Genomic DNA, 24,024 nt, shown 5'->3' with positions numbered 1-24,024 from the left:
GAAGGGCTTCCCTGGTGGCTCAGAGGGTAAAGCATCTGCCTGCAATGCGGGAGACCCGGGTTCGATCCCTGGGTCGGGAAGATCCCCTGGAGAAGGAAATGGCAACCCACTCCAGTATTCTTGCCTGGAGAATCCCATGGACAGAGGAGCCTGGTGGGCTACAGTCCATGGGGTCACAAAGAGTTGGACACAACGAAGCGACTTCACTTTCACTTTCTCAAAGATAAAGTAACTACGTTGAGAGATGTTAAGGTAGTAACTTGTACAAAGTGTACCTAAGCGGAAGAGTTGAGATTTGAACTGGGGACTTTCTGATGTTGAAGCCCAGGGTCTTGAGCAGTTCCCTGAGGGGTCTGGAGGCAGAGCTGATGTGTTCCAGAGGCAAAGTCTGGGCAAAGAAGCTGGGGAGGCATTTCTTCACTATAATTAGGAGAGGGTGGGGAGCATCTTCAGGTTTTTAGCCTGACCCTCTGAACCTGGGCAGAATTCTGGGGACCAGCCTCCTCATCCCCCATCTCTTTCTCCTTCCCTGGAAGATGCAGAAACTATAGCCATCAGGCAAATAATCAATGGCCCCTGGAAAAGTCCCATCTGGAAATGTACCTGAGAAATCCCTGAGAGAGAGAGAGAGAGTGTGTGTGTGTGTGTTGGGACAATGAAGGCTATTTTGTTCTGAGGCTCACATACATCTTCCATTAATAATAAGCTCTGCTTGTAAATTTATTAGGAGAACCTGGTATAATTAAAATTCAGGGTTAGGGGGAGGGGAAGCAGGAAGCCTTTGCTTCCTTTCCTTCTTTCAGAGATCCAGGCTGAACTACTGATGGGGATAATTAGTGGAGTCCAAACAGAGAAGGAATTAATGCTCTTGGAAAAGCTGTGATGAGGAGAGACAATGCTGGACTAATTACAGCCGCACCAAGCTTTATGACTGGGTGCCTGTTTCCACCATCATTAGAGGATTCAGGGATAAATCGGAGACTAATATGGAGTGTCATAGCTAACAGAGCATTGGCATTAATTTAGGGATTATTTTAGTATTATTATTTTGGTGGATGGTAACTGTACCTTTCTGCCTGGTGGTCAGGATATGTGGCCCTTCTGAATGGAGCAGTCAAGGCTGGGATGATGGGGAGAGGGGCAGACAGAAAGTTGGATTCTTTTTCCTCCACCTCCATCTCCCAGTTTATACTTGCAACCAGTGAGAAAAGAGGTTTGCCTGGACCTCATGGAGCAAGAAAAACAGTTCAGTCCCCACACAGAGAGAAGGGAGGGATAAGGTAGTATCATATACCTGGAGAATCCAGAGCTGGATGTACTGCTCACCTCCACTTTTCAGTCCCTCTGCTTTCAGTTCCTAACTGTGGCTGTGTCCTTCTGTTTTTATGTTTAAAAATTTCCCCCTTTTTTCTCCACCTTCTGTTTTTAGGCATCTTTTCCTAAGTTGGACTAGCAGGGGTGCCACTTAGCTGTGTCAGGACTTTTCTCTTACTCTATGTTCCCCCTACCCCCCACCCTACTCCAGACAGTTCTGTGGGAAAGTGAAAGTGTTACTCAGTCGTGTTTGACTCTTTGCAACCCCATGGACTGTAGCCCACCAGGCTCCACTGTCCTTGGAATTCTCCAGGCAAGAATACTGGAGTGGCTTACCATTTCCCTCTCCAGGGGATCTTTCTGACCCAGGGCTTGAACCTGGGTCTCCTGCATTGCTGGCAGATTTTTTACCATCTGAGTCACCAGGGAAGCCCTGCTGCTGCTGCTGCCGCTGCTGCCGCTAAGTCGCTTCAGTCGTGTCTGACTCTTCACGACCCCGTGGACTGCAGCCTACCAGGCTCCTCCGTCCATGGGATTTTCCAGGCAAGAGTACTGGAGTGGGGTGCCATCACCTTCTCCAAGGGAAGCCTTATACAGATCTTAAAAAAACCTGGCCTGATCCACATGCTTCAATCTTAGTCCTCATTATTTTCAGTCACACATCATACTCCAACTCTGTGGACAGGGAGGACACAGTCATGCTAGAACAATTAGAAAAGAACATATCTTTTGTGCAGAGCTTGGGAGGATGGAACATTCTGTATCTACCATCCCCACTCTTGAAGTTCCCACACAGAGAGAAGGTAACTTCTAGAACTGTAAATCCAAGGGCTCTACAACTCCTAGATCCTTGATCCTGGTTCTGGAATCTTAAAGCCCAAGACACACCATAGTCTGAATATCATCACCATGGGTTCTAAAGGATTATGTATTGCACATTTCCCCAGAGAGGGCAAAATCTGCAGAATTCCTTCCTTCCATCAAGGAGTGAGGGACTGACTCAGTTACAGAAACAGAACTTTTTTTGTGTGCTTGGATGAAATGCTGTGCATTTAATTTGGCATCACAAGCAGGAGAAATACTATCTGTGCTGCAAAAGGCCAACTTCAAAGCCAGGTGGCTGAATCACAGAACATCTCCAGAGTCATTGGAAAAGTGAACAAACATCACATACATCTCATGGCCATAAGTGCACCAAAAAATAATCATTCCTGCCTGCCAGCCTGGGAGGGGAAGGGCTGCTCAGGCTCTCTCAACAGATCCTTGCATTTTCTGGAACAACTCTGTACTTCTTACTACCTTGAGAATGCTATCAGAACCCAAGCTACCCACACCTAACACTCTGCAACTTGGCTTATGAAAAAAAAGTTTATTCGCCTCCAAAAGGCAAAGGACACAAAGAAAGGTGAAGAACTGCCTGCTAGTATCCCTGGGGTGGGGGTGGGGGTGGGGCGTGAGCGCAGGTGGATAGTAAGAAGGAAAGCAGACCCTTTACCTTTAGAGTTTTTAAAGAAAAGATAGGACTTGCTTTTAGCTCAGATAGCTGTGTACAGATGTTTCCAATTCAGGGTCTGATTGAGATTTCTTGTGTAATTCATATCACAGACCTTGGCATGTAAGAGGGTCCCCGAAAATGATAGTAGAGTCAGAATCTCAGTTGTTGAATCTCAGAATGTTACTTAAAATTACATGAGCTAGAGACTTACAGGAGTAGAAAGGCAGAGGAAAACATTCAATGGCAAAGGGATCTGGGAATACTCTCATCACTTGCATTTTTCATGAAACTGCAAATGAAAAGATGCAGCATTTCTCTGAATGGAGAATCTGGACCCAGACAGTTGTTCTGGAATGCAGTTGTTCTGGGATGCCTGGGTGTGGGATACCTCAGGGCCTGATCCCAAATTCCACAGCATCACCCCAGACTCCATGCACACCTAAGCCTCCAAGATCCCAAAGCCACACTTAACCATTTTTCTTTTTCCTGCTCTGATCAAGGGTCTTCTGCCTCTCCCATCCCTTTCAGACCCCTCCCCCCACAGCTTGGCCCCAGGGCTTGTGACTCAGCAGCCAAAGTTAAAGTTCCCCAGGGCTGACAATTCAACCTTGCTCTCTGAAGCAGCCTGCAGGGAAGGCATACTGATTCATCTGGGCCTGCTGGCTCTTACTCCTCAGCCTTCCCTCATCCCCAGCCTGGCCATCCAGGTACCTGTCATTGCAGACTATGCGGTGTCCCTCTGAAGTCAGAACACCAATGCCTTCCTGTATCAGGATGTGTACACATGTATGCCAGCTGCCCCCCCACCCTTAGCATTTCTGCTCTAAACAGACAGGAGGAAGAGTCTCCATCCAGAACTCGACAGGTGTGTTCTCAGCTTGAATTTAGGGTCTGAGGGGGTCAGAGCAAGCATTAAGAGACCCACTGGAGAAGGATCATTGGAGCAAAGAAGGGAAGGGAGCTGGGGAGGCAGGCAGGAAGAGACTCCCTGACTTGGGGAAAATTGTGTGTCTGACAGGCATACGGAGTTGGGTAGTGCAGGAGGTGATGGCACCTGAGAACCAAAATCTGATAATACTTACTGGGCCTAATTTGTTCAGAGATTCTTCAAGAAGAATCAACCTCCACCACCGTACAACCTTCTAAAAGTTCTTCTGCATATCTAACCTCAGTCCTTTCTGCTGCAGTAATCAGCTCATTGATTAAACACTGCCAGGACCAGAGTTGGGGGGGAGCAGCGCCCCCTACAACCCACACAGAGCCGAGGTGGGCTCCACCCGCCCCACGGTTGGACACAGTCCCCTCACGCACACAAGCCTCCCCGGGGCCACTACCCTCCTCCCTCTCCCCTATTCCCCAGCGGCCCTGTTCCTAAACTAGGACCTAGCTACATCTCCGACCTTTAACCTCAAGTGAAAACAGGGCCCTGGAACCTACGGCCTCTGGAGAGCTTACTCCACCTGTACCTCCTCCCAGAACCGCGGCTCCAGTCCCCGTTTCTGGTCCCAGGAGAAGCGCGTGGAGATAAAATTCCCGCCTCTCGGGGCCCCCTCCTCGCTCTCCCGCGCGGATGATGCGCCGCCGCGGGGCGACCCCAGCGTACCTCTAGGCCCAGCGCCACGGGGGTCAGGGTTGGGGTACAAGGAGGGGTGGAGTCTGTGAAGCCAAAGGAACCCCGGAGCCCGGGTCCCTGCAGGACCTCCCCACCCCCACTCCGTATTCTCTCTCGAGGCTTCACACTGCCCCCAGCCTCTCCCCATCGCGCGTTACTCCCTCCCGCCCAGGACCCTCCAGACATCGGGATCCGGACAAAGAAGCCCGGCTGCCGGGGGTGAGCGCGGCCGCGCGGCGCGGGTGAGGCAGGTAAATACCCGCGGCGGGCCAACCGCCACGCCGCCCACCCTCCCGCGGTTCCCGCCGCCAGGGCGCGACACGCCATTCCCGCTGTCGCGACTCCCGGGAGACGCCGCAGTCGCGCGCCAGGCCCGGGCCCCGCGGGGCTCGCGCTCCCGACTCACCGGCTCCGGCGAGCTCGACCCGGCTCGGGCTCCCTCCTGGGCTCGGCAGCCGCCTGGGACTGCGTCCGGCGCAGGGTCCGCGCCGTTCGGGCAGGAGGCGCCCGCTTGGCGAAGTCGGCAAGAGACACCGGCTCCGTCGCTCATCGGCCCCGAGTCCGAGTGAGTCACAGAGAGACCGAGGGAGCGAGTTATAGGGGTGGGGAGTGGGGGGTGCGGCGGGGAGGATGCCGAGACACCCTCCCCCACCCCGCCCCCCGCCCCCCAGCGGAGACGCAGAAAGCCACTAGCAGTCGGAGACACCCGGACACAAAGACCTCGTGCCAGGCGCAGACCCAAGTTTCTCCCTGAGAGACCCAGGGGACTGGGGCCGCCTTCCCCGAGAGATCAGATAAACTGACGGGACAGACCGACAGACGCACCCAGGGACCTTGACACCCTCCGAAAAGACGAGTTACTTCCTCAGCCGGGATGTTCCTGGTCTCCTGCTTGCTCCACGGACCCCCTCCGCGGGAAGATCGCCCGCGGGGCAAGCAGAGAGAGCAAGAGGGAAACTGAGGCCCCTCGGGGAGCCGCGTCCTGGCAGCCCGGCTTTCCGCGGGGGCACCGCAGAGTCACACAGGTTTAAGCAGGGGTATTCTCTCCCTCCCGGATCCCCTTCGCGTCTCTATGCTTGTTCTGCGAGCGATGGCCAGTGCACTAGCCGGGGCTGGATCCGAATCCAGAATCCTGAGCTAGAGTTCTCCACACAGGCTCCGGGGTTCCCGAGGCTGGGGCTTTGGGGAGCAGGGACACCCAGGGCGAGACTCCAGGAAGGGAAGGGGCCTCTGCTTTCCTGTTACCTGAGTCGGCAGCGCTCGGACTCCGCTCTGGGGGCTCTAGCTCGAAGCTCCGACAAGTCTCCACGTCCAGCCCGAGAGGGGGCGGCCGGGCCCGGCACAGAGAGGCCAGGACCGCGAGCGCCGCCTGGCACCGAGGCTCCCCGGTCCCCCGCACCCCACTCATGCCCCGGACACCGCAGCCCTCCAAGCAGCCGCCGGAACCCGCGCCGCGGCCGGACTGGGGCGGGGCAAGGCGGCCCCAAGAAGACCCTCCCCGCAGCGGCCCCCTCCGGCTCCGTTCGGCTTTTAATCACTTCCCCGCAGGGTCTCCGCCCCTCACGTGGCATCCCGCGGCAGCTGGCAAGTCTGGCGCCTCACGGCCGCCCCCTCTACACTCAGCGACCGGTCTGAGTCCGGGCGGTTCAAGGCGGAGGGACCCAGTTGTCCCGCATCCTGGAGGGTTCAAGACCTGGGAAAGAGCCTAGGATCCGGCTCCGCATTCACGGCCTGGTGTGACCTTGGGCCTCCCTGAACCTCAATTTTTCCTCTCTGTGAAAAGGGTACAAATGAAAATGAGTGCTTCACGGGCTGCGGGGAGATGTAAAGACAGTGGTTGTGAAAACACTGGGTAAATTGCCACATGCCACACAAGTGGCAACGAAATGGAGAAACCTATTCTAGAAAGATGGATGACCCTGCTGGGAGTGGGAGGACCTTGGCCAAGGTTCCTAATCGGGGAAGTTAGTCAGACTTGCCCCCTGTGCCAGCTTCGAAGGCAGAAGACCCCAAGACTGTGGGGCGATGCGAACTGCAAAAAGACTTTCTGAGCCCCTCATTCCTGCTGTCCGCGGTACCCGCACGTTGCTATGGCGACGGGAGGCAGCGGCCGTCTCTCTCCATGGCAACCGGAGGGGAAAGTTTCTGGCGAATAAGAACGGGGGGCGTTTCAAGAGGGCCCTCAGTTCCCGCCAGACCCATGTCCCCGCATCGGTGTAACACTACCGACGTTACGCTTGCTGATAAGCATAACAAGAGCCAAAAGGACCGAAATTTAAACGGAAGGATTGAGGCTAGACTGGGCAGAACTCCCCTTTCGGAACTGTGGCGTCAGGTCCAGAAGCAGGTTGACTGAGGGGGCTGTTAGGTGCCCCTTTCAACCTGGAGGTCTGTGGACAGCCGCCAGGCCCCTGCGGGGCCTGTCACAAAAATCTTGCATTCTCGGCTGGTCGGCGGGTGGGCCTCTTCCTCTGTGGGGTTCACCCGAAACTCCAGGTTCAAGTCCCTTTGCCTTCCCGGAGCTGAGAAGGAAACTTTAGCTGCAGTCTCTGAAAGCCAGGAGGCTGGTGTGTATCTGGGTGGCGGTGGAGGAGGAGGGTCTTTCCTCCTAATTAACACGCTAATTGGAAGTGGCTCCGGCGGTGACTCACTTCCCGGAGAGAGGAGATTCGGAGCCCCAGCTCCTGGCTGTCTCCATCGTGGGCCATCTGCGCTAGCCGGCCCTTGACAGCCCTGGGCAGCTAGTGCCCCGGGTACGGAGGGTCAAGACGACGCTTAAGAGGACCCTGGCAAACCGCCTGCGCTTCCTAGCTCTGTCCATGGTGCTGAAGGCTCCGTTGATGCAACTGGTGGCATGGGCACCCCATTAGGAGAGGGAGGTAGGCCGGGCAATTGCGGCGGGTTCGAAGCTTCCACTCTGACTTCAGGAGCTTGCGATAGGGGAGGACTTGGAACTCAGGCGGGAGTGACTGAGAAGACATGATCCCGGCCACACAATGCAATCCAGGCCACCTTCCTGTGAGAGGTGCTCAGTTGCAGTGTCAAGAAAGAGTGAGGCTTTAAGAACCTACCTGAAGAGCCCAGAGGTCCCATCAGTTTTCCCTCCACCACCTGGAGAGACTGGAGCTCAGAGGCCCCTTGTCACACACTCATTAGCAATTTCTGAGGGGGTAGGTTTGTGTTTATATAAAATAACAAATGGAGACTAACTGGTCTTTGCCCCTGTTTATGGCAGCTCTGTTACTCAGCAGCAGCAAGTTCTCCCTCCCCTTCTCCAGTTCCTGGGGAAATTTGCAGAACAAAGCGCCTTGTTTTGCCTTTGCAGAGAATGAAAAAAACACTGGTCCGTTCCAAGGGCCCAGGCCTGTGATGCAGGGAAATCAATATTTTGCTTTACAACGAGTGGGGGAATTTGCATCTAAACTGAAGGCAAAGGATCCTGTTCGGAGCAGAGCAGGTGGCAGGAACCGAGAATTAACAGATAATTTCTCATTGTTCCCGGATTCTGCCTCCACACTCGGCAGGCAGCTCTGCAGCGTCTCTGGCGCCCCGGCAGCAGCTCCGGACCTGGCATTTCTCAACCACACGGGGAGAAAAAGGTTCGCTCTGACAGGGCTGTGGGCAGGGGGCTCAGGCTCCCCGTTCAGTCAATAACTATTGAATTTGGACTGTGTAAGTGATCGTGTGTGTGTATGAGAGTGATGAGAGAGACAGAGATAAGAGAAAGAGAGACACATGGAGAGGCAGAGGATGAGAGGGACGTGTACTGAGACAAATATAAGAGAGAGATGCAGAGAACAGAGAGACACAGAACTGGCATGTTTATAAAGGGGCCCATAAAGAAACACTGATTCACAAAGAGAGATAAAAGAGAAACGTAATTATTTAATGATTCTTACATTAAGAGAAAAGCTCTGCCCTAGTTGTCATCTTCCTGCCCTCTCCCCACAGTTAATTGCTGATACATTTGGTCACATAACCAGCCACAAAGCAGAAAGAAAAAATCCTCATGTAAAGATGGGACTCTTTCCTCTTTAGAATCCCTTTAGACTGCAAGCCCACTCCCAAAACACATCTAGGTTTCTTTCCATATGAAAAGACTAAATTCAGACTCCAGAGTCCTATTCAGACCCGGGTAGGGGAGGAGAGAAAGAAGTGAAATTGTTACCCCTCAACTCTTATCTCTCAGAAGAAGATTCTTCTTTGTCCTCTCTTTGGCTTGCAGGATCTTCTTTCCCTGACCAGGGATCCAACCCACACCCCCTGCAGTGGAAGTTAAGAGTCTTAACCACTGGACTGCCAGGGAAGTCCCAGGAAAACATTCTAAGTTTTGGGGTTAAAGATGGGAAAGTGTAGGAGGCACAGAGCCAGCAAGGCATAGGCAAACAAGGACACAGAGCTGTGCCCCAGGGGGCTGGGTCCCAGGGCTGGTACACCAAACCAGCCCCGGGACAGTCATGCTCCCGTAAGAGTCTTGGTTCTTTATTGACAAGATAACTAAGTGGGATGAGAAGCTCTTGGAGGCTTCTTCCAGCAACCACACTCTAGGATTTTACAGGAGAGGAAAGGAGAAAGCTGAGCAGGGAAAAGAAGGAGAGAGTGAGGTTTTTCTGGCTCTGAAGAAAAGGGTGAGTTTAAAATGTCCAGACTCTCTTTGGGCTTCTCCTCCCCTGTTACTCTCATTCCTGTACAGTCCTGGCTGGAGCTTTGTAAACCGGATTCCCCCCACTCCCCAGGCCAGACTGCTCAGAAGCAGGAGAAGGGGGTGGAGGTGAGGCAAAAGGCAAAGTGAGAGGAGGTTTGAGGCAAAAGCCAGCAGCCTCCCACTCCTATGCTCTCCTCTGATCAGAAATGACTGAAGTACACTTCCCCTGCCCCCCACCCCAAGTCTCTTAGGCAGTGGCCTGACTGCCCTTGGAAACTTCCCACCCTACTCTGAGCTGCAATGTCCTGTTGAGTTATGCTACAAATAAAATAAATTAAAACAATAATAATTTCTAAAAAATTAAACCTCAGTAGGAAATTGCTAATGCTGTAGGCGGGAAGAATGAGCTCCTTTGACATGAGCCGATGTGTCATATTGTCTTTCCATCTCAATGCAATTTCTAAATAGGGAACCCTTTCCCCATTCCCTCCTCCCCTCCATACCCCCAGCAGAGATGTAAAGGGAGCAGTCTGACATTCATAGATACAGAGAAATAGACACAAGCAGACCCACTGCTTTGCTAAGCAGATTGGAGCCGAGAGGACTCTGACCCAACCTTGAAGACCACTGGTCTCCTCTCTCCACCTCTCCAATCTCCTGCTTACTGAAGCATCTGGCCACTTTTGTGAAGGTTTTCAATTTTCTCTAAGACAACAGACATCAGCTCAACCTGTTCTGCTGGTGAAGAATTAAGTTGATGTCCTGAATTGGGGAGTGGGAGTAACTTTATACCATTATTTGGAACACACTCTTCCATGGAATCCCAATGCAGTTTCTGCCAAAACAGCTTTATCAGTATTTCCAGCAGATGTCACCCTGTCCCCCTCACCCCCACACCAACATAGCAACTCTAGGCAAAGCTCCATGACTTCTGCAAATCTTACCCCTCCATGCCATTATAAGAGTTTCCAGGAATTCCCCCTTCCCTGAAAGATAGAGAAGACATTGTAGAGCTCTAAGTCAATGCCCAGGTGTTTTTGAGAGTCCAGTCTTGCTTTTGTTTTAAGAAAGGTCCTCAACAGTTCAAGCTATCTAAAGTGAAAGTGAAAGTCACTCAGTTGTGTCCGACTTTTTGTGACTCCATGGACTATACAGTCCACGGAATTCTCTAGGCCAGAATACTGGAGTGGGTGGCCTTTCCCTTCTCCAGGGGATCTTCCCAACCCAGAGATCAAACCCAGGTCTCCCACATTGCAGATGGATTCTTTACTAGCTGAGCCACAAGGGAAACCCAAGCATACTGGAGTGGGTAGCCTATCCCTTCTCCAGTAGCTCTTCCCAACCCAGGAATCAAACCAGGGTCTCCTGCATTGCAGGCAGATTCATTTCCAACTGAGCTATGAGGGAAGCCACCTCAAACCACCTAAGCCAAGGGTATATTTGCCCTTCCTAGGTGGCGCTAATGGTAAAGAACCTGCCTGCCAATGCAGGAGACAGAGACATGAGTTCAATCCCTGGGTTGGGACGATCCCCTAAAGAAGGGTATGGCAACACACTCCAGTATTCTTGCCTGGAGAATCCCATGGACAGAGGAACCTGGCAGGCTATATAGTCCATAGGGTCACACAGAGTCAGACACGATTGAGCAACTAACGCTTGTAGGCCAAAGCAGTCTGGGAACCAGGAAAGCAGATACAGGTTCAAGGTCAGAAATCATCACCTGTAATCCAGACCACCTGACCTGCCTCTTGAGAAATCTGTATGCAGGTCAGGAAGCAACAGTTAGAACTGGACATGGAACAACAGACTGGGTCCAAATAGGAAAAGGAGTACATCAAGCCTGTATGTTGTCACCCTGCTTATTTAACTTATATGCAGAATACACCATGAGAAACGCTGGGCTGGAAGAAGCACAAACTGGAATCAAGATTTCCGGAAGAAATATCAATAACCTCAGATATGCAGATGACACCACCCTTATGGCAGAAAGTGAAGAAGAACTAAAGAGCCTCTTGATGAAAGTAAAAGAGGAGAGTGAAAAAGTTGGCTTAAAGCTCAACATTCAGAAAACTAAGATCATGGCATCTGGTCCCATCACTTCATGGGAAATAGATGGAGAAACAGTGGAAACAGTGGCTGACTTTATTTTGGGGGGCTCCAGAATCACTGGAGATGGTGATTGCAGCCATGAAATTTAAAGACGCTTGCTCCTTGGAAAGAAAGCATATTAAAAAGCAGAGACATTACTTTGCCAACAAAGGTCCATTTAGTCAAGACTATAGTTTTTCCAGTAGTCATGTATGGATGTGAGAGTTGGACTACAAAGAAAGCTGAGCACAGAAGAATTGATGCTTTTGAACTGTGGTGTTGGAAAAGACTCTTGAGAGTCCCTTGGACTGTAAGGAGATCCACCCAGTCCATCCTAAAGGAGGTTAGTCCTGGGTGTTCATTGGAAGGACTGATGTTGAAGCTGAAACTCCAATACTTTGGCCACCTGATGTGAAGAGCTGACTCCTTTGAAAAGACCTTGATGCTGGGAATGATTGAGGGCAGGAGGAGAAGGGGACGACAGAGGATGAGATGGTTGGATGGCATCACTGACTCAATGGACATGAGTTTGGGTAGGCTCTGGCAGTTGGTGATGGACAGGGAGACCTGGCGTGCTGCAGTTCATGGGGTCGCAAAGAGTCAGACACAACTGAGCGACTGAACTGAACTGAAAGCAGTTTTAGAGCTGGACCTAACCATCGTGAGCCTAGGGCGCTCTCTGCATTACCTGAGAAGTGAGAATGATATTGGAGCGGAAGAGCTAGAAAAGAAGCCAAGCGTGCTCCTCTTCACACTGACTTTGTGTAGAAGAAAGAGCATGGGTTTTAGAGCCAGACAGACCTGTGTTCAGCTTTTGGCTCTGTCACTTACCAACTGTATCACTTGAGGCACTGTATCTTAGCTCTCTGAATCTCAACTTTTTCATCTGTAGATTGGGACATATGAGGTCTGCTTTATAGTATACAAGGATTAAATGCCTGGAGTTAAATGCTTGTTTTTTTATGGCTGATTCATGGCAGGTGTTCAAACAAACAACAGTTCCTACCCCTTCTTCTTTCTGTCAGACCATACAGGGAAAGCCAGCAGGCGCATTGGCTAAAGATTAACCCATAAACTGAAGATTGCCAAGAGAAAATTTCTCTCATTTAATTTTTTTGGGGGCTGTGCCGGATCTTCACTGTGGTGTTCAGGATATTTTCCCCGACCAGGGATTTAACCCAGGCCCTCTGCATCGGGAACACAGACTCTTAACCACTGAACCACCAGGGAAGTCCCTTCTCTCATTTAATTTTATAACAACCCTAAGGCTAGAATGTAAGGGTGCTAGTAGTCCATTTGGTGAATGAGGAAATTAAGTAACTGGTCCCTGGTCACACAAGCTAAGAAGTAGCAGATAACTGGAATCTGGGCCTTCTGGTCCCTGGTGAGGGTATGAATAATTTTTTTGTTTTACAAAAAAGGTTATAATATTTTAAAATTGACTTCATAATAAAGAAAAAGTACTTGGAAAGAAATTACAGAGCAGTGAAAGATTCACCCCTATATCTTTGCAAAGGTCTTGGCCCTCTGACCTTAGTCATCCAATTACCCCTTGGACCCAGTTGCTGGTCTAGAGAAAACAGTATCATTGATGAAACACAGGGCTGGGGCCAGACAGCTTCATGGCTCGGGACATGCTTGGCTGCTCCACTCTTGACAGAGACAAGACTCCTCCGAGGGCAGCTTAGGGAGTCTCTGCGGCAGCTGGCTTGTGTCCTGTGGTCATAGCACAGCTTCCAGGAAGGGCCAAGTCAAGGTTCTGGTAAAACCAGGACCCCAAAGACTGGAATTATCCCCCAGGAGCCTGGAGGGGGTTTGTAATCTCAGGACTCTGGCTGTTCCACTAATGAAAAGAAACCAGATAAAATGCCAAAACTAATTAAAGTGACAAATCCACAAAAGGTCCTGTCAAAACTAGAAAGTCTTAAATCCTTGATTTCAACAGAACCCAAGCAGGAGGACTCAACAGAGTGAGTTTTGGGTCAAGGGCCTTCCACTCCCTGTGCAATGGAAGGGTTATACCCCCTGGAGAGAACAAATCTGCTTCCTAAATTGTAGCCTCCATCCATTCAGTAAAATAAGAATCCTTTTTTATCCCTGCTCCCAAGCCTCATCTATGTGTCTCTGTTTGCTAGAAGTGCCATGAATGACTTTACTGACTCAGCCCCCACCTTCATGCCTACTCCTGTACATTTGTAAAGTGGTACAGTTTACACAACACGTTCTTATATGATGTCTCACTTCATACCTGCAACAGCCCTAAAAAGTGGATATTATTATCTTTCTTTTACAAGGTGAGGTCTCAAGAGAGGCTAAAAATAACTGTCTCAGGATCAACTAGCAAGTGGCAGAGCCAGAACTTGAGCCTGTGTTTTCACATCATTCATTGATTCAGCATTTATTGAGATCCTACTAAGATCCAGTTCTGTACCAGGCACGTGAGATACAGTCCTATGTTGTTTCCCGTAAGCACACACAGCGTGCAGAGCCCTCAGCCCATGAAGGGCTCTATCCTGGGAGAATGCTCATAATCACTTGTGGAGAGAGGTCACACGTGAAATTGGTTTAAAATGAGTTCTTTGACCTCTTTGCTGCAGAGGTGCCCAGGCCCACATTGACTGTGAAATTCTCTTCGGTGGCATGATTCCCTCTGGATCGCCTTCCTCTCTTGATTCTCTCACTCTCTCTTGTCTGCCTCCTCCCAACCCTTCCTTTTTCTCCAGGATTCAACTCTCATCCCTTCTTCTGTCCCTGCATATTCTCTTGAGAGATCTCATCTACTCTGAGGGCTTTAAATACTAAATAATACTAACAGTATCAAACACTAAGATTTATTGTGTTTCAAAATCTATGTTGCTTGCTTAATATGTGCTGTGCTGTGCTTAGTCGCTCAGTTGTATCCAACTCTTTGTGACCCCATGGACTGTAGTCCGCCAGGCTCCTCTGTCCATGGGGATTTTCCAGGCAAGAATACTGGAGTGGGCTGCCCTGCTCCTCCAGGGGATCTTACCAACCCAGAGATTGAACCCAGGTCTCCCGCATTGCAGGCAGATTCTTTACTGTCTGAGCCACCAGGGAAGCTGCTTAATATGGATTGCATCATTTAATTCTTACAACAACCCTATTATTACCTGCAGTTTATAGGTATCAAGTGATAGAGCCAGAATTTGAACCCAGGAAGTCTCACTCCTGAGCCCATACTGCTCAGTTCAGTTCAGTTCAGTCGCTCAGTCTCATCCGACTCTTTGCAACCCATGAATCGCAGCATGCCAGGCCTCCCTGTCCCTCACCAACTCCCAGAGTTCACTCAGACTCATGTCCATCGAGTCAGGGATGCCATCCAGCCATCTCATCCTCTGTCGTCCCCTTCTCCTCCTGCCCCCAATCCCTCCCAGAATCAGAGTCTTTTCCAATGAGTCAACTCTTCGCATGAGGTGGCCAAAGTACTGAAGTTTCAGCTTTAGCATCATTCTTTCCAAAGAAAACCCAGGACTGATCTCCTTCAGAATGGACCGATTGGATCTCCTTGCAGTCCAAGGGACTCTCAAGAGTCTTCTCCAACACCACAGTTCAAAAGCATCAATTTTTCGGCACTCAGCCTTTTTCACAGTCCAACTCTCACATCCATACATGAGCACAGGAAAAACCATGACTAGAAAAAGCCTTGACTAGACAGATCTTGTTGGCAAAGTAATGTCTCTGCTTTTGAATATGCTATCTAGGTTGGTCATAACTTTCCTTCCAAGGAGTAAGCGTCTTTTAATTTCATGGCTGCAGTCACCATTTGCAGTGATTTTGGAGCCCCCCAAAATAAACTCTGACACTGTTTCCACTGTTTCCCCATCTATTTCCCATAAAGTGATGGGACCAGATGCCATGATCTTAGTTTTCTGAATGTTGAGCTTTAAGCCAACTTTTTCACTCTCTTCTTTCACTTCCATCAAGAGGCTCTTTAGTTCCTCTTCACTTTCTGCCATAAGGGCGGTGTCATCTGCATATCTGAGGTTATTGATATTTCTCCCAGAAATCTTGATTCCAGTTTGTGCTTCTTCCAGTCCAGCGTTTCTCATGATGTACTCTGCATAGAAGTTAAATACGCAGAGTGACAATATACAGGCTTGACGTACTCCTTTTCCTATTTGGACCCAGTCTGTTGTTCCATGTCCAGTTCTAACTGTTGCTTCCTGACCTGCACACAGATTTCTCAAGAGGCAGGTCAGGTGGTCTGGTATTCCCATCTCTTGAAGAATTTTCCACAATTTATTGTGATCCACACAGTCAAAGGCTTTGGCACAGTCAATAAAGCAGAAATAGACGTTTTTCTGGAACTCTCTTGCTTTTTTGCTGATCCAGTGGATGTTGGCAATTTGATCTCTGGTTCCTCTGCCTTTTCTAAAAACCAGCTTGAACATCAGGAAGTTCACAGTTCACGTATTGCTGAAGCCTGGCTTGGAGAATTTTGAGCATTACTTTATTAGCATGTGAGATGAGTACAATTGTGCAGTAGTTTGAGCATTCTTTGGCATTGCCTTTCTTTGGGATTGGAATGAAAACTGACCTTTTCCAGTCCTGTGGCCACTGCTGAGCTTTCCAAATTTGCTGACATATTGAGTGCAGCACTTTCACAGCATCATCTTTCTGGATTTGAAATAGCTCAACTGGAATTCCATCACCTCCACTAGCTTTGTTCCCAGTGATGCTTTCTAAGGCCCACTTGACTTCACATTCCAGGATGTCTAGCTCTAGGTCAGTGATCACACCATCGTGATTTTCTGGGTCATAAAGATCTTTTTTGTACAGTTCTTCTGTGTATTCTTGCCACCTCTTCTTAATATCTTCTGCCTCTGTTAGGTCCATACCATTTCTGTCCTTTATCGAGCCCATCTTCGCATGAAATATTCCCTTGGTATCTCTAATTTTCTTGAAGAGATCTCTAGTCTTTCCCATTCTGTTGTTTTCCTCTATTTCTTTGCACTGATCACTGAGGAAAGCTTTCTTATCTCTTCTTGCTATTCTTTGGAACTCTGCATTCAGATGCTTATATCTTTCCTTTTCTCCTTTGCGTTTTGCTTCTCTTCTTTGCACAGCTATTTGTAAGCCCTCTGCAGACAGCCATTTTGCTTTTTTGCATTTCTTTTCCATGGGGATGGTCTTGATCCCTGTCTCCTGTACAATGTCACAAACCTCATTCCATAGTTCATCAGGCACTCTATCTATCAGATCTAGTCCCTTAAATCTATTTCTCACTTCCACTGTATAATCATAAGGGATTTGATTTAGGTCATACCTGAATGGTCTAGTGGTTTTCCCTACTTTCTTCAATTTAAGTCTGAATTTGGCAATAAGGAGTTCATGATCTGAGCCACAGTCAGCTCCTGGTCTTGTTTTTGTTGACTGTATAGAGCTTCTCCATCTTTGGCTGCAAAGAATAGAATCAATCTGATTTCAGTGTTGACCATCTGGTGATGTCCATGTATAGAGTCTTCTCTTGTGTTGTTGGAAGAGGGTGTTTGCTATGACCAGTGCATTTTCTTGGCAAAACTCTATTAGTCTTTGCCCTGCTTCATTCTGTACTCCAAGGCCAAATTTGCCTGTTACTCCAGGTGTTTCTTGATTTCCTACTTTTGCATTCCAGTCCCCTGTAAGGAAAAGGCCATCTTTTGGGGGTGTTAGTTCTAAAAGGTCTTGTAGGTCTTCATAGAACCGTTCAACTTCAGCTTCTTCAGCATTACTGGTTGGGGCATAGACTTGGATTACTGTGATATTGAATGGTTTGCCTTGGAAACAAACAAAGATCATTCTGTCGTTTTTGAGATTGCATCCAAGTACTGCATTTAGGACTCTTTTGTTGACCATGATGGCTACTCCATTTCTTCTGAGGGATTCCTGCCCACAGCAGTAGATATAATGGTCATCTGAGTTAAATTCACCCATTCCAGTCCATTTTAGTTCGCTGATTCCTAGAATGTCGACATTCACTCTTGCCATCTCTTGTTTGACCACTTCCAATTTGCCTTGATTCATGGACCTGACATTCCAGGTTCCTATGCAATATTGCTCTTTACAGCATTGGACCTTGCTTCCATCACCAGTCACATCCACAACTGGGTATTGTTTTTGCTTTGGCTCCATCCCTTCATTCTTTCTGGAGTTATTTCTCCACTGATCTCCAGTAGCATATTGGGCACCTACTGACCTGGGGAGTTCCTCTTTCAGTATCCTATCATTTTGCCTTTTCGTATTGTTCATGGGGTTCTCAAGGCAAGAATACTGAAGTGGTTTGCCATTCCCTTCTCCAGTAGACCACATTCTGTCAGATCTCTCCACCATGACCCGCTGGTCTTGGGTTGCCCTACGGACATGGCTTAGTTTCATTGAGTTAGACAAGGCTGTGGTCCTAGTGTGATTAGATTGACTAGTTTTCTGTGAGTATGGTTTCAGTGTGTCTGCCCTCTGATGCCCTCTTGCAACACCTACAGTCTTACTTGGATTTCTCTTACCTTGGGTGTAGGGTATCTCTTCACGGCTGCTCCAGCAAAGCGCAGCCATTGCTCCTTACCTTGGAGGAGCGGTATCTCCTGGAGCGGTATCTCCTCACCGCCGCCCTTCCTGACCTTCAACGTGGGATAGCTCCTCTAGGCCCTCCTGCGCCCCGGCAGCCACCGCTCCTTGGACGTGGGGTAGCTCCTCTCAGCCGTTCCTGCACCGTCGCAGCCTGGCACTCTCGGCCGCTGCCCCTGACCTCTTGGAGTAATTCCTCTTGGCCGCAGTCCTTCGGGCATGGGGTCCTCCCGGCGTCTGCCCCTAACCTCGGACGTAGGGTAGCTCCTCTCACCTGCGCTTACTGCGCCAGTCGCAGCCGTGTAGGGTCTCCCAATTCTGAATCTGACTCCTCACTTTCTCCTTGGTTCTAGGCTTGCATTCCTAAATTCTTCTTGTGAACACTTTTACCCAAGGCCTCCTGAATCAAACCCGTTCAAGATAGAATTCATATTTTTCTTCACGAACCTGCTCTGCTCCCTTAAAGAAGGACATAACTAAACCAAATTAGACCCTAAATCTCAGGGCCCTCCTTGACTCTTGCCTCTTCCATATCCACCCACATTCAGTCTCTCACCATATCATCTTGTTTTAATCTTTAAAATGATGAGCCCCTGTCCTCCTCACCACTGTCACTGCCCCAGCATAGACACTCAACATTCCTCTTCTGGATCATGGAAGTCACGTTATGAGAAATTCTAATTATGTCACCCTCTCACTTAAAACCCTTTACTGACTTCCCAGGGCCTTCAGGATGAGGCTGACACTCTCTAGTACAGTGCTCAAGTCCCTTCCAGACCTGGCCTCGGTCCACTTATTTAGCCTCCTCTCCCAGAGACCCCTTATACCTCTACAGGCTGCTTGTCCAAGGGTCACAGAGTGATAATTCCTGTTCTCATCCTCACATCCCACCCAACCTTTGTGCTTTTGCTGATGGTTCCTGCAGATCCTCTCTTCTCTACCACAGCCCTCTTTAGATTCTGGAACTTTGCAATTGCTTGTCCCTCTGCCCTGAACAACTTTCCTCTTTTCCTTATCATTCAGCTGGTTCCTAGAGGACATAGTAGGGCATGGAGGTTAAGACTGTGGGTTAGGGAGCCAGGCTGTGTGGGTTTGAATCTTAGATCTGCCATGTAGTAGCTGTGTGACCTTGAGCAAATTACTAAACCTCTCTGTGTTTCAGCTTTCCTCTCCTTAAAATGGAGATGATAATAGTAGTATCAGAGTACACTCTCTTATCAGTATAACAATGTACCAAGAGGTTTAAATGAATTGAAATACATGAAGCACTCAAAACAGCCCCTCCCCTGAGTTCCAAAGCTGCCTCAGATGTTCCCTTTCTCATCAGCCCAATGCTCACTTTTTTTCACAGAGTTTAGCAACAGTACATCATTGACTTGTCAGTAGGTTGTGAGCTCATTGAGCTGGGGTCTCTGTCTCATTTATCTTCATCTCCTCAGTACCTTAAAACCTAATTCACACTCAGTGAGTGACTACTGCTCTGAAGGCAGGTATATATGTGAATATAATACAGTGTAAAGCAAGGGTGTGAGTGCTGAAGGAATTCCAAAGTAGAATTAAACTAGCAAAATCAGGGAAGGCTTCCTGGAGGAGGAGAGTTTTGAGTTTTTTAGGCAGGTGAGACTGGAAGGAATAGGGGAATGGGAACGCCTTCCAGGTACACCCTGGGACAAGGCTTTCAGGCAAAAATAAGCACTCCAAGTGAAAAGGGAGTAAGCAGCTTTCCTCAGCTGGAGCATAGTTGAAGACAGGCGGGAGAGAGGACCATCAGCCCTCATGTATCCCCACATTCATGGCTGGAAGCTCAGTCTCACTTGCCTGGATGTTTACCAAGAGCCCAGGTTGTTCTGCCAGTCAGGAGGCCAGCCAAGGAAGACCAGAATCTGGCCCTCAGAAGGAATATGATGAAACTACAGGAAGTTGGGAAGGAGAAGATCCAAGCCCCTCTGTGAACACACCATAGTCTAGGTCCTGAAAAATTTCTTTGTGAGAGGAAACTGCTCATTTTTCCAAGTATCAAGGCATCACTGGAAAGCAAGTATGTGTTCTGGGGCAGTTAACTGTTTTCCAGGATGTTTTTTATGATAACACCAATTACTGTCCAATTAGTGCTGCTAATGGGGACTGCTGCTAATGGGGACTGCTAATGGAGAATGAGAAGTCAAGTGGGCCTAAGGAAGCATCACTACGAACAAAGCTAGTGGAGGTGATGGAATTCCAGTTGAGGTATTTCAAATCCTAAAAGATGATGCTGTTAGAATGCTGCACTCAATATGCCAGGAAATTTGGAAAACTTAGCAGTGGCCACAGGACTGGAAAAGGTCAGTTTTCTTTCCAATCCCAAAGAAAGGCAATGCCAAAGAACGCTCAAACTACCACACAATTGCACTCATCTCACACGCTGGTAAAGTAATGCTCAAAATTCTCCAAGCGAGGCTTCAACAGTATGTAAACCATGAGCTTCCAGATGTTGAAGCTGGATTTAGAAAAGGCAGAGGAACCAGAGATCAAATTGCCAACATCCGCTGGATCAGCAAAAAAGCAAGAGAGTTCCAGAAAAACATCTATTTCTGCTTTACTGACTGTGCCAAAGCCTTTGACTGTGTGGACCACAACAAACTCTGGAAAATTCTTCAAGAGATGGGAATACCAGACCACCTGACCTGCCTCTTGAGAAATCTGTGTGCAGGTCAGGAAGCAACAGTTAGAACTGGACATGGAACAACAGACTGGGTCCAAATAGGAAAAGGAGTACGTCAAGCCTGTATATTGTCACCCTGCTTATTTAACTTCTATGCAGAGTACATCATGAGAAACACTAGGCTGGATGAAGCACAAGCTGGAATCAAGATTTCTGGGAGAAATATCAATAACCTCAGATATGAAGATGGCACCACCCTTACGGCAGAAAGCAAAGAAGAACTAAAGAGCCTCTTGATGAAAGTGAAAGAGGAGAGTGAGAAAGTTGGCTTAAAACTCAACATTCAGAACACTAAGATCATGGCATCTGGTCCCATCACTTTATGGCAAATAAATGGGGAAACAATGAGAACAGTGGCTGATTTTATTTTGGGGGGGCTCCAAAATCACTGCAGATGGTGACCACAGCCATGAAATTAAAAGATGCTTGCTCCTTGAAAGAAAAGCTCTGACCAACCTAGATAGTATATTCAAAAGCAGAGACATTACTTTGTCAAAAAAAGGTCCATCTAGTCAAGGCTATGGTTTTTCCAGTAGTCATGTATGGATGTGAGAGTTGGACTGTAACGAGAGATGAGTGCTGAAGAATTGATGCTTTTGAATTGTGGTGTTGGAGAAGACTCTTGAGAGTCCCTTGGACTGCAAGGAGATCCACCTAGTCCAGCCTAAAGGAAATCAGTCCTGAATGTTGATTGGAAAGACTGACATGGAAGCTGAAACTTTGGCCACCTGATGTGAAGAACTGACTCATTGGAAAAGACCCTGACACTGGGAATTATTGAAGGCAGGAGGAGAAGGGGAGGACAGAGGATGAGATGGTTGGATGGCATCACTGACTCAACGGGCATGAGTTTGAGTGATCTCCGGGAGTTGGTGATGGACAGGGAGCCCTGGCGTGCTGCAGTCCATGGGGTTGCAAAGAGTCAGACACGGCTGAGTGACTGAACTGAACTGAACTGAACTGAATGGGGACTGTGGAGTCCACTCCCCTACTACCCACACACCTCCTGTGGCCTCCCTCCCTTTCTACTTCGTACACTCTTTCTCACTCCTGCACATGTATTCTCTTTCCATCTCTCCCTCCAACCGCTGAGCTGGCTGTGGGAGAAGAGAGGGCCAAGGATGGGGCTCTCAGGCCTCCCAAATTAGAAAAGTGCTCCAGAGCTGGGAAGAGGGCAGAGAACAAAGGGCGGAGGATGGGGAGGGTGGTAGAGGTTGGCCTCAGGGAGAACATCTGCAAAGTTCATAAGGGACTGGCCGTAGCCTGTGAAGGCAACCTGCCCCTCAGGGTATGTGATGACTATTTGCCACCCCCACCCAAGGAACCTGTTGTGCCAGAGCCCTGGTACTAAAGGGGTTCGCCCCAGCAGTGTGGAGATGGCCTAGTGCTGAAACCAGGTGATGCATTGTCTAGGCTGCTGGTAGGAACATCAGCTAAGCTTGATAGGAACATGTTTTGTTTCATTCTGAGTAATTCTTTCACACACACGCACACGCGCAGTCTACCACACAGACATACACACAGAGGCCACATTCAGACACATGTACTCAGGGGGATTTTTCAGCCCTGGTCCTGAAAGCCCTGACAGTTTCTCTGACTTGCTATCCCTCTGGAAGGCTTTGAGCTTTTAGGAAACCCCAGCGGGTTTTGTAGAATGGATGAAGTGGGAAGTTTTCAAAGTGCTGAGAAAATCATGGAGGAGTGGCCCAGAGCCCACTGAAGTCTTGGTTCCTGAGTGGGCTTCTTCATGGGGGTTTGGGGGGAGGTGGAGAACCACCCGCTGACCCACCCCAGTGAGCAGAAACCAACAGTGGCTGATGGAGCACAACACTGGAGCCCCAGGGAGAGACAAAGCAGGAGGAGGAAATGTTAAACCTAGGGCTTAAGAAGGAGGAACCAGGAACAGGAGGTTGCTGAAGTGCAGCCTGGATGCAGAGGAAACTTCCAGATGGAGAAGACATGGGGGTGGCAGCGGGGCCACAGTTCTGCAACCCCAGGGGAAAAGCACAGACTGAGAGTGCCTGGGGCCCCGGCAGGAGGGGCGCGCAGCCTGGCTTATCTCATCGCTTTCAATTCTCTATGATTCTTGCACGTGAAAATTGCCAAATACCAATTGCTTTCCTCACAGCTGTGGTCACCTGGGGTGGAAGGTGGCTGAGAGGGGGTGGGTGGGAGTCAGAGGGCTTTCGGTTATTCACTGGACTAATTGTTAGAGCAGCCAAATGACCCAACAAAGGGAAGTCAGTTCCTCTCCCTGAAAGCCATCCTGATCGTCCTGGAGGCTGCCTTGGGGTTTGTGGCCAGAATGCGGGTTCCGCTTTCCTCAGTCCCCTCTGGCTACCCCCATGCCCCTCTCTCCCCGACCCTCCCCACAAGGCCCTTGAGTCTTTCCTCATTTTGAGTTTCTGCATTAGGAGAAGGGTCCCATCTTCCTGTCTTGGTTAGACTCCTGAGAGCCCTTTATAGACCCTATATTTCTGCTGCCTTAACTGCCCTCAGACTTCACAGGAATGATTTACTTAATGATCCATCTCCTAGACCAGAGAGGGACCAGACCATCTGTGATGTGAAGGCAAGGCATGCATCTGTTTTGTTCACTTCTGTTTTCCCAGACCTTGCTTAGTATCTGTTGCATAGTAGGTGCTCAATCAATTTTAATCAGGTGGATTAACTGATATAAGAGTTTCAAAATTGGTGGTAGTGATAGGGGGAGTTGTTTTTAATTTGATCAATTCCTCCTTTCCAGGAAAGGAAGGAATAGCCATGAAGTGTCTAAAGGCAAACGATAAGTTTGTGGACCACAGGATGGGAGAAGGGTGTGTCCACAACCTGAAATTCCTAAAATAGGCTGCACAGTGAGAGCAACTGCTTTGAAGATCTAACAACTAAAGCTTTGAACTTTTCTCAGAAGCTCTTAGACCAGAGCCAGGGGCAATCCTCCTAGGAGGAGTTTGCCTCCCTCCCCTGATTTCACTGGCTCTGATGCTAGGTGCCTCCAGAGATGTAACTCAGGGCAGGTACTGCCTGACTGGCTCCACACTCAGCCCTTACTCAGTCATATCTGATATCTTTGCAACTCCATGGACTGTAGCCTGCCAGGCTCCTTGGTCCATGGGTATTCTCCAGGCAAGATCACTAGAGTGGGTTGCCATGCTTCCTCCAGGGGATCTTCCCAACCCAAGGATTGAACCCAGGTCTCCCACACTGCAGGCAGATTCTTTACCATCTGAGCTACCAGGGAACCCTGGCTCCACATTCTGGAAATACTATTCTTGGACCAGGAGCCTCATCTCTTCTGCTCAGTTTCTCCTGGGAGAAGTTGCAGATTCCTACTGCCACTCTATGTTGTGCTTCTAAAAGGAGTGTCTCCATCCCTTAATGGTCCTACCCAAATGAAGACAGAATTTTATTTCTTGAGTATTCTCAAGGTGCAATGACAGTCCAGCAGTTTGAAAAAGAGCCTCCAGAACAACTAAAGGAAGGAATTTTAGATTATATAAAAAGTTTTGTGTAGTTAGATTCCCAAAGCAGAGCCTCTGATCAGAGTTACCACACTTAAGCCAGAAAGAGCACATGCATGTCATTGGCACTCACAGAGGTCCTGGGCT

General features: G+C 49.1%; 1 protein-coding gene and 1 long non-coding RNA gene across 12 annotated transcripts in view; one reads left to right on the top strand and one right to left on the bottom strand.

The window, feature by feature from the left end:
- The window catches only part of SYT6 (synaptotagmin 6), a 70,688-nt gene extending 60,467 nt beyond the window's left edge, over positions 1–10,221 (bottom strand). For 3 of the 7 annotated variants that reach the window (XR_003510226.1, XM_027536012.1, XM_027536016.1), the window contains exon 1: positions 5,667–10,221. Coding sequence is in view for 3 of the 7 variants with exons in the window: in XM_027536012.1 (XP_027391813.1) it covers positions 5,667–5,829 (163 nt within the window). In the remaining 4 variants the exon portion in view is untranslated. The other 4 variants (XR_003510225.1, XM_027536023.1, XM_027536017.1 and 1 more) reach the window with 4 other exon arrangements.
- Positions 1–24,024, top strand: part of LOC113889347 — a 71,455-nt gene that overhangs the window by 1,226 nt on the left and 46,205 nt on the right. The window lies entirely within an intron of this gene.

Source organism: Bos indicus x Bos taurus, chromosome 3 (assembly GCF_003369695.1).
Source record: "Bos indicus x Bos taurus breed Angus x Brahman F1 hybrid chromosome 3, Bos_hybrid_MaternalHap_v2.0, whole genome shotgun sequence".
NCBI classification, from domain to species: Eukaryota; Metazoa; Chordata; class Mammalia; order Artiodactyla; family Bovidae; genus Bos; species Bos indicus x Bos taurus.
Note: the sequence above shows the minus strand (reverse complement) of the source record. Positions and strands in the feature narration are given on the sequence as shown.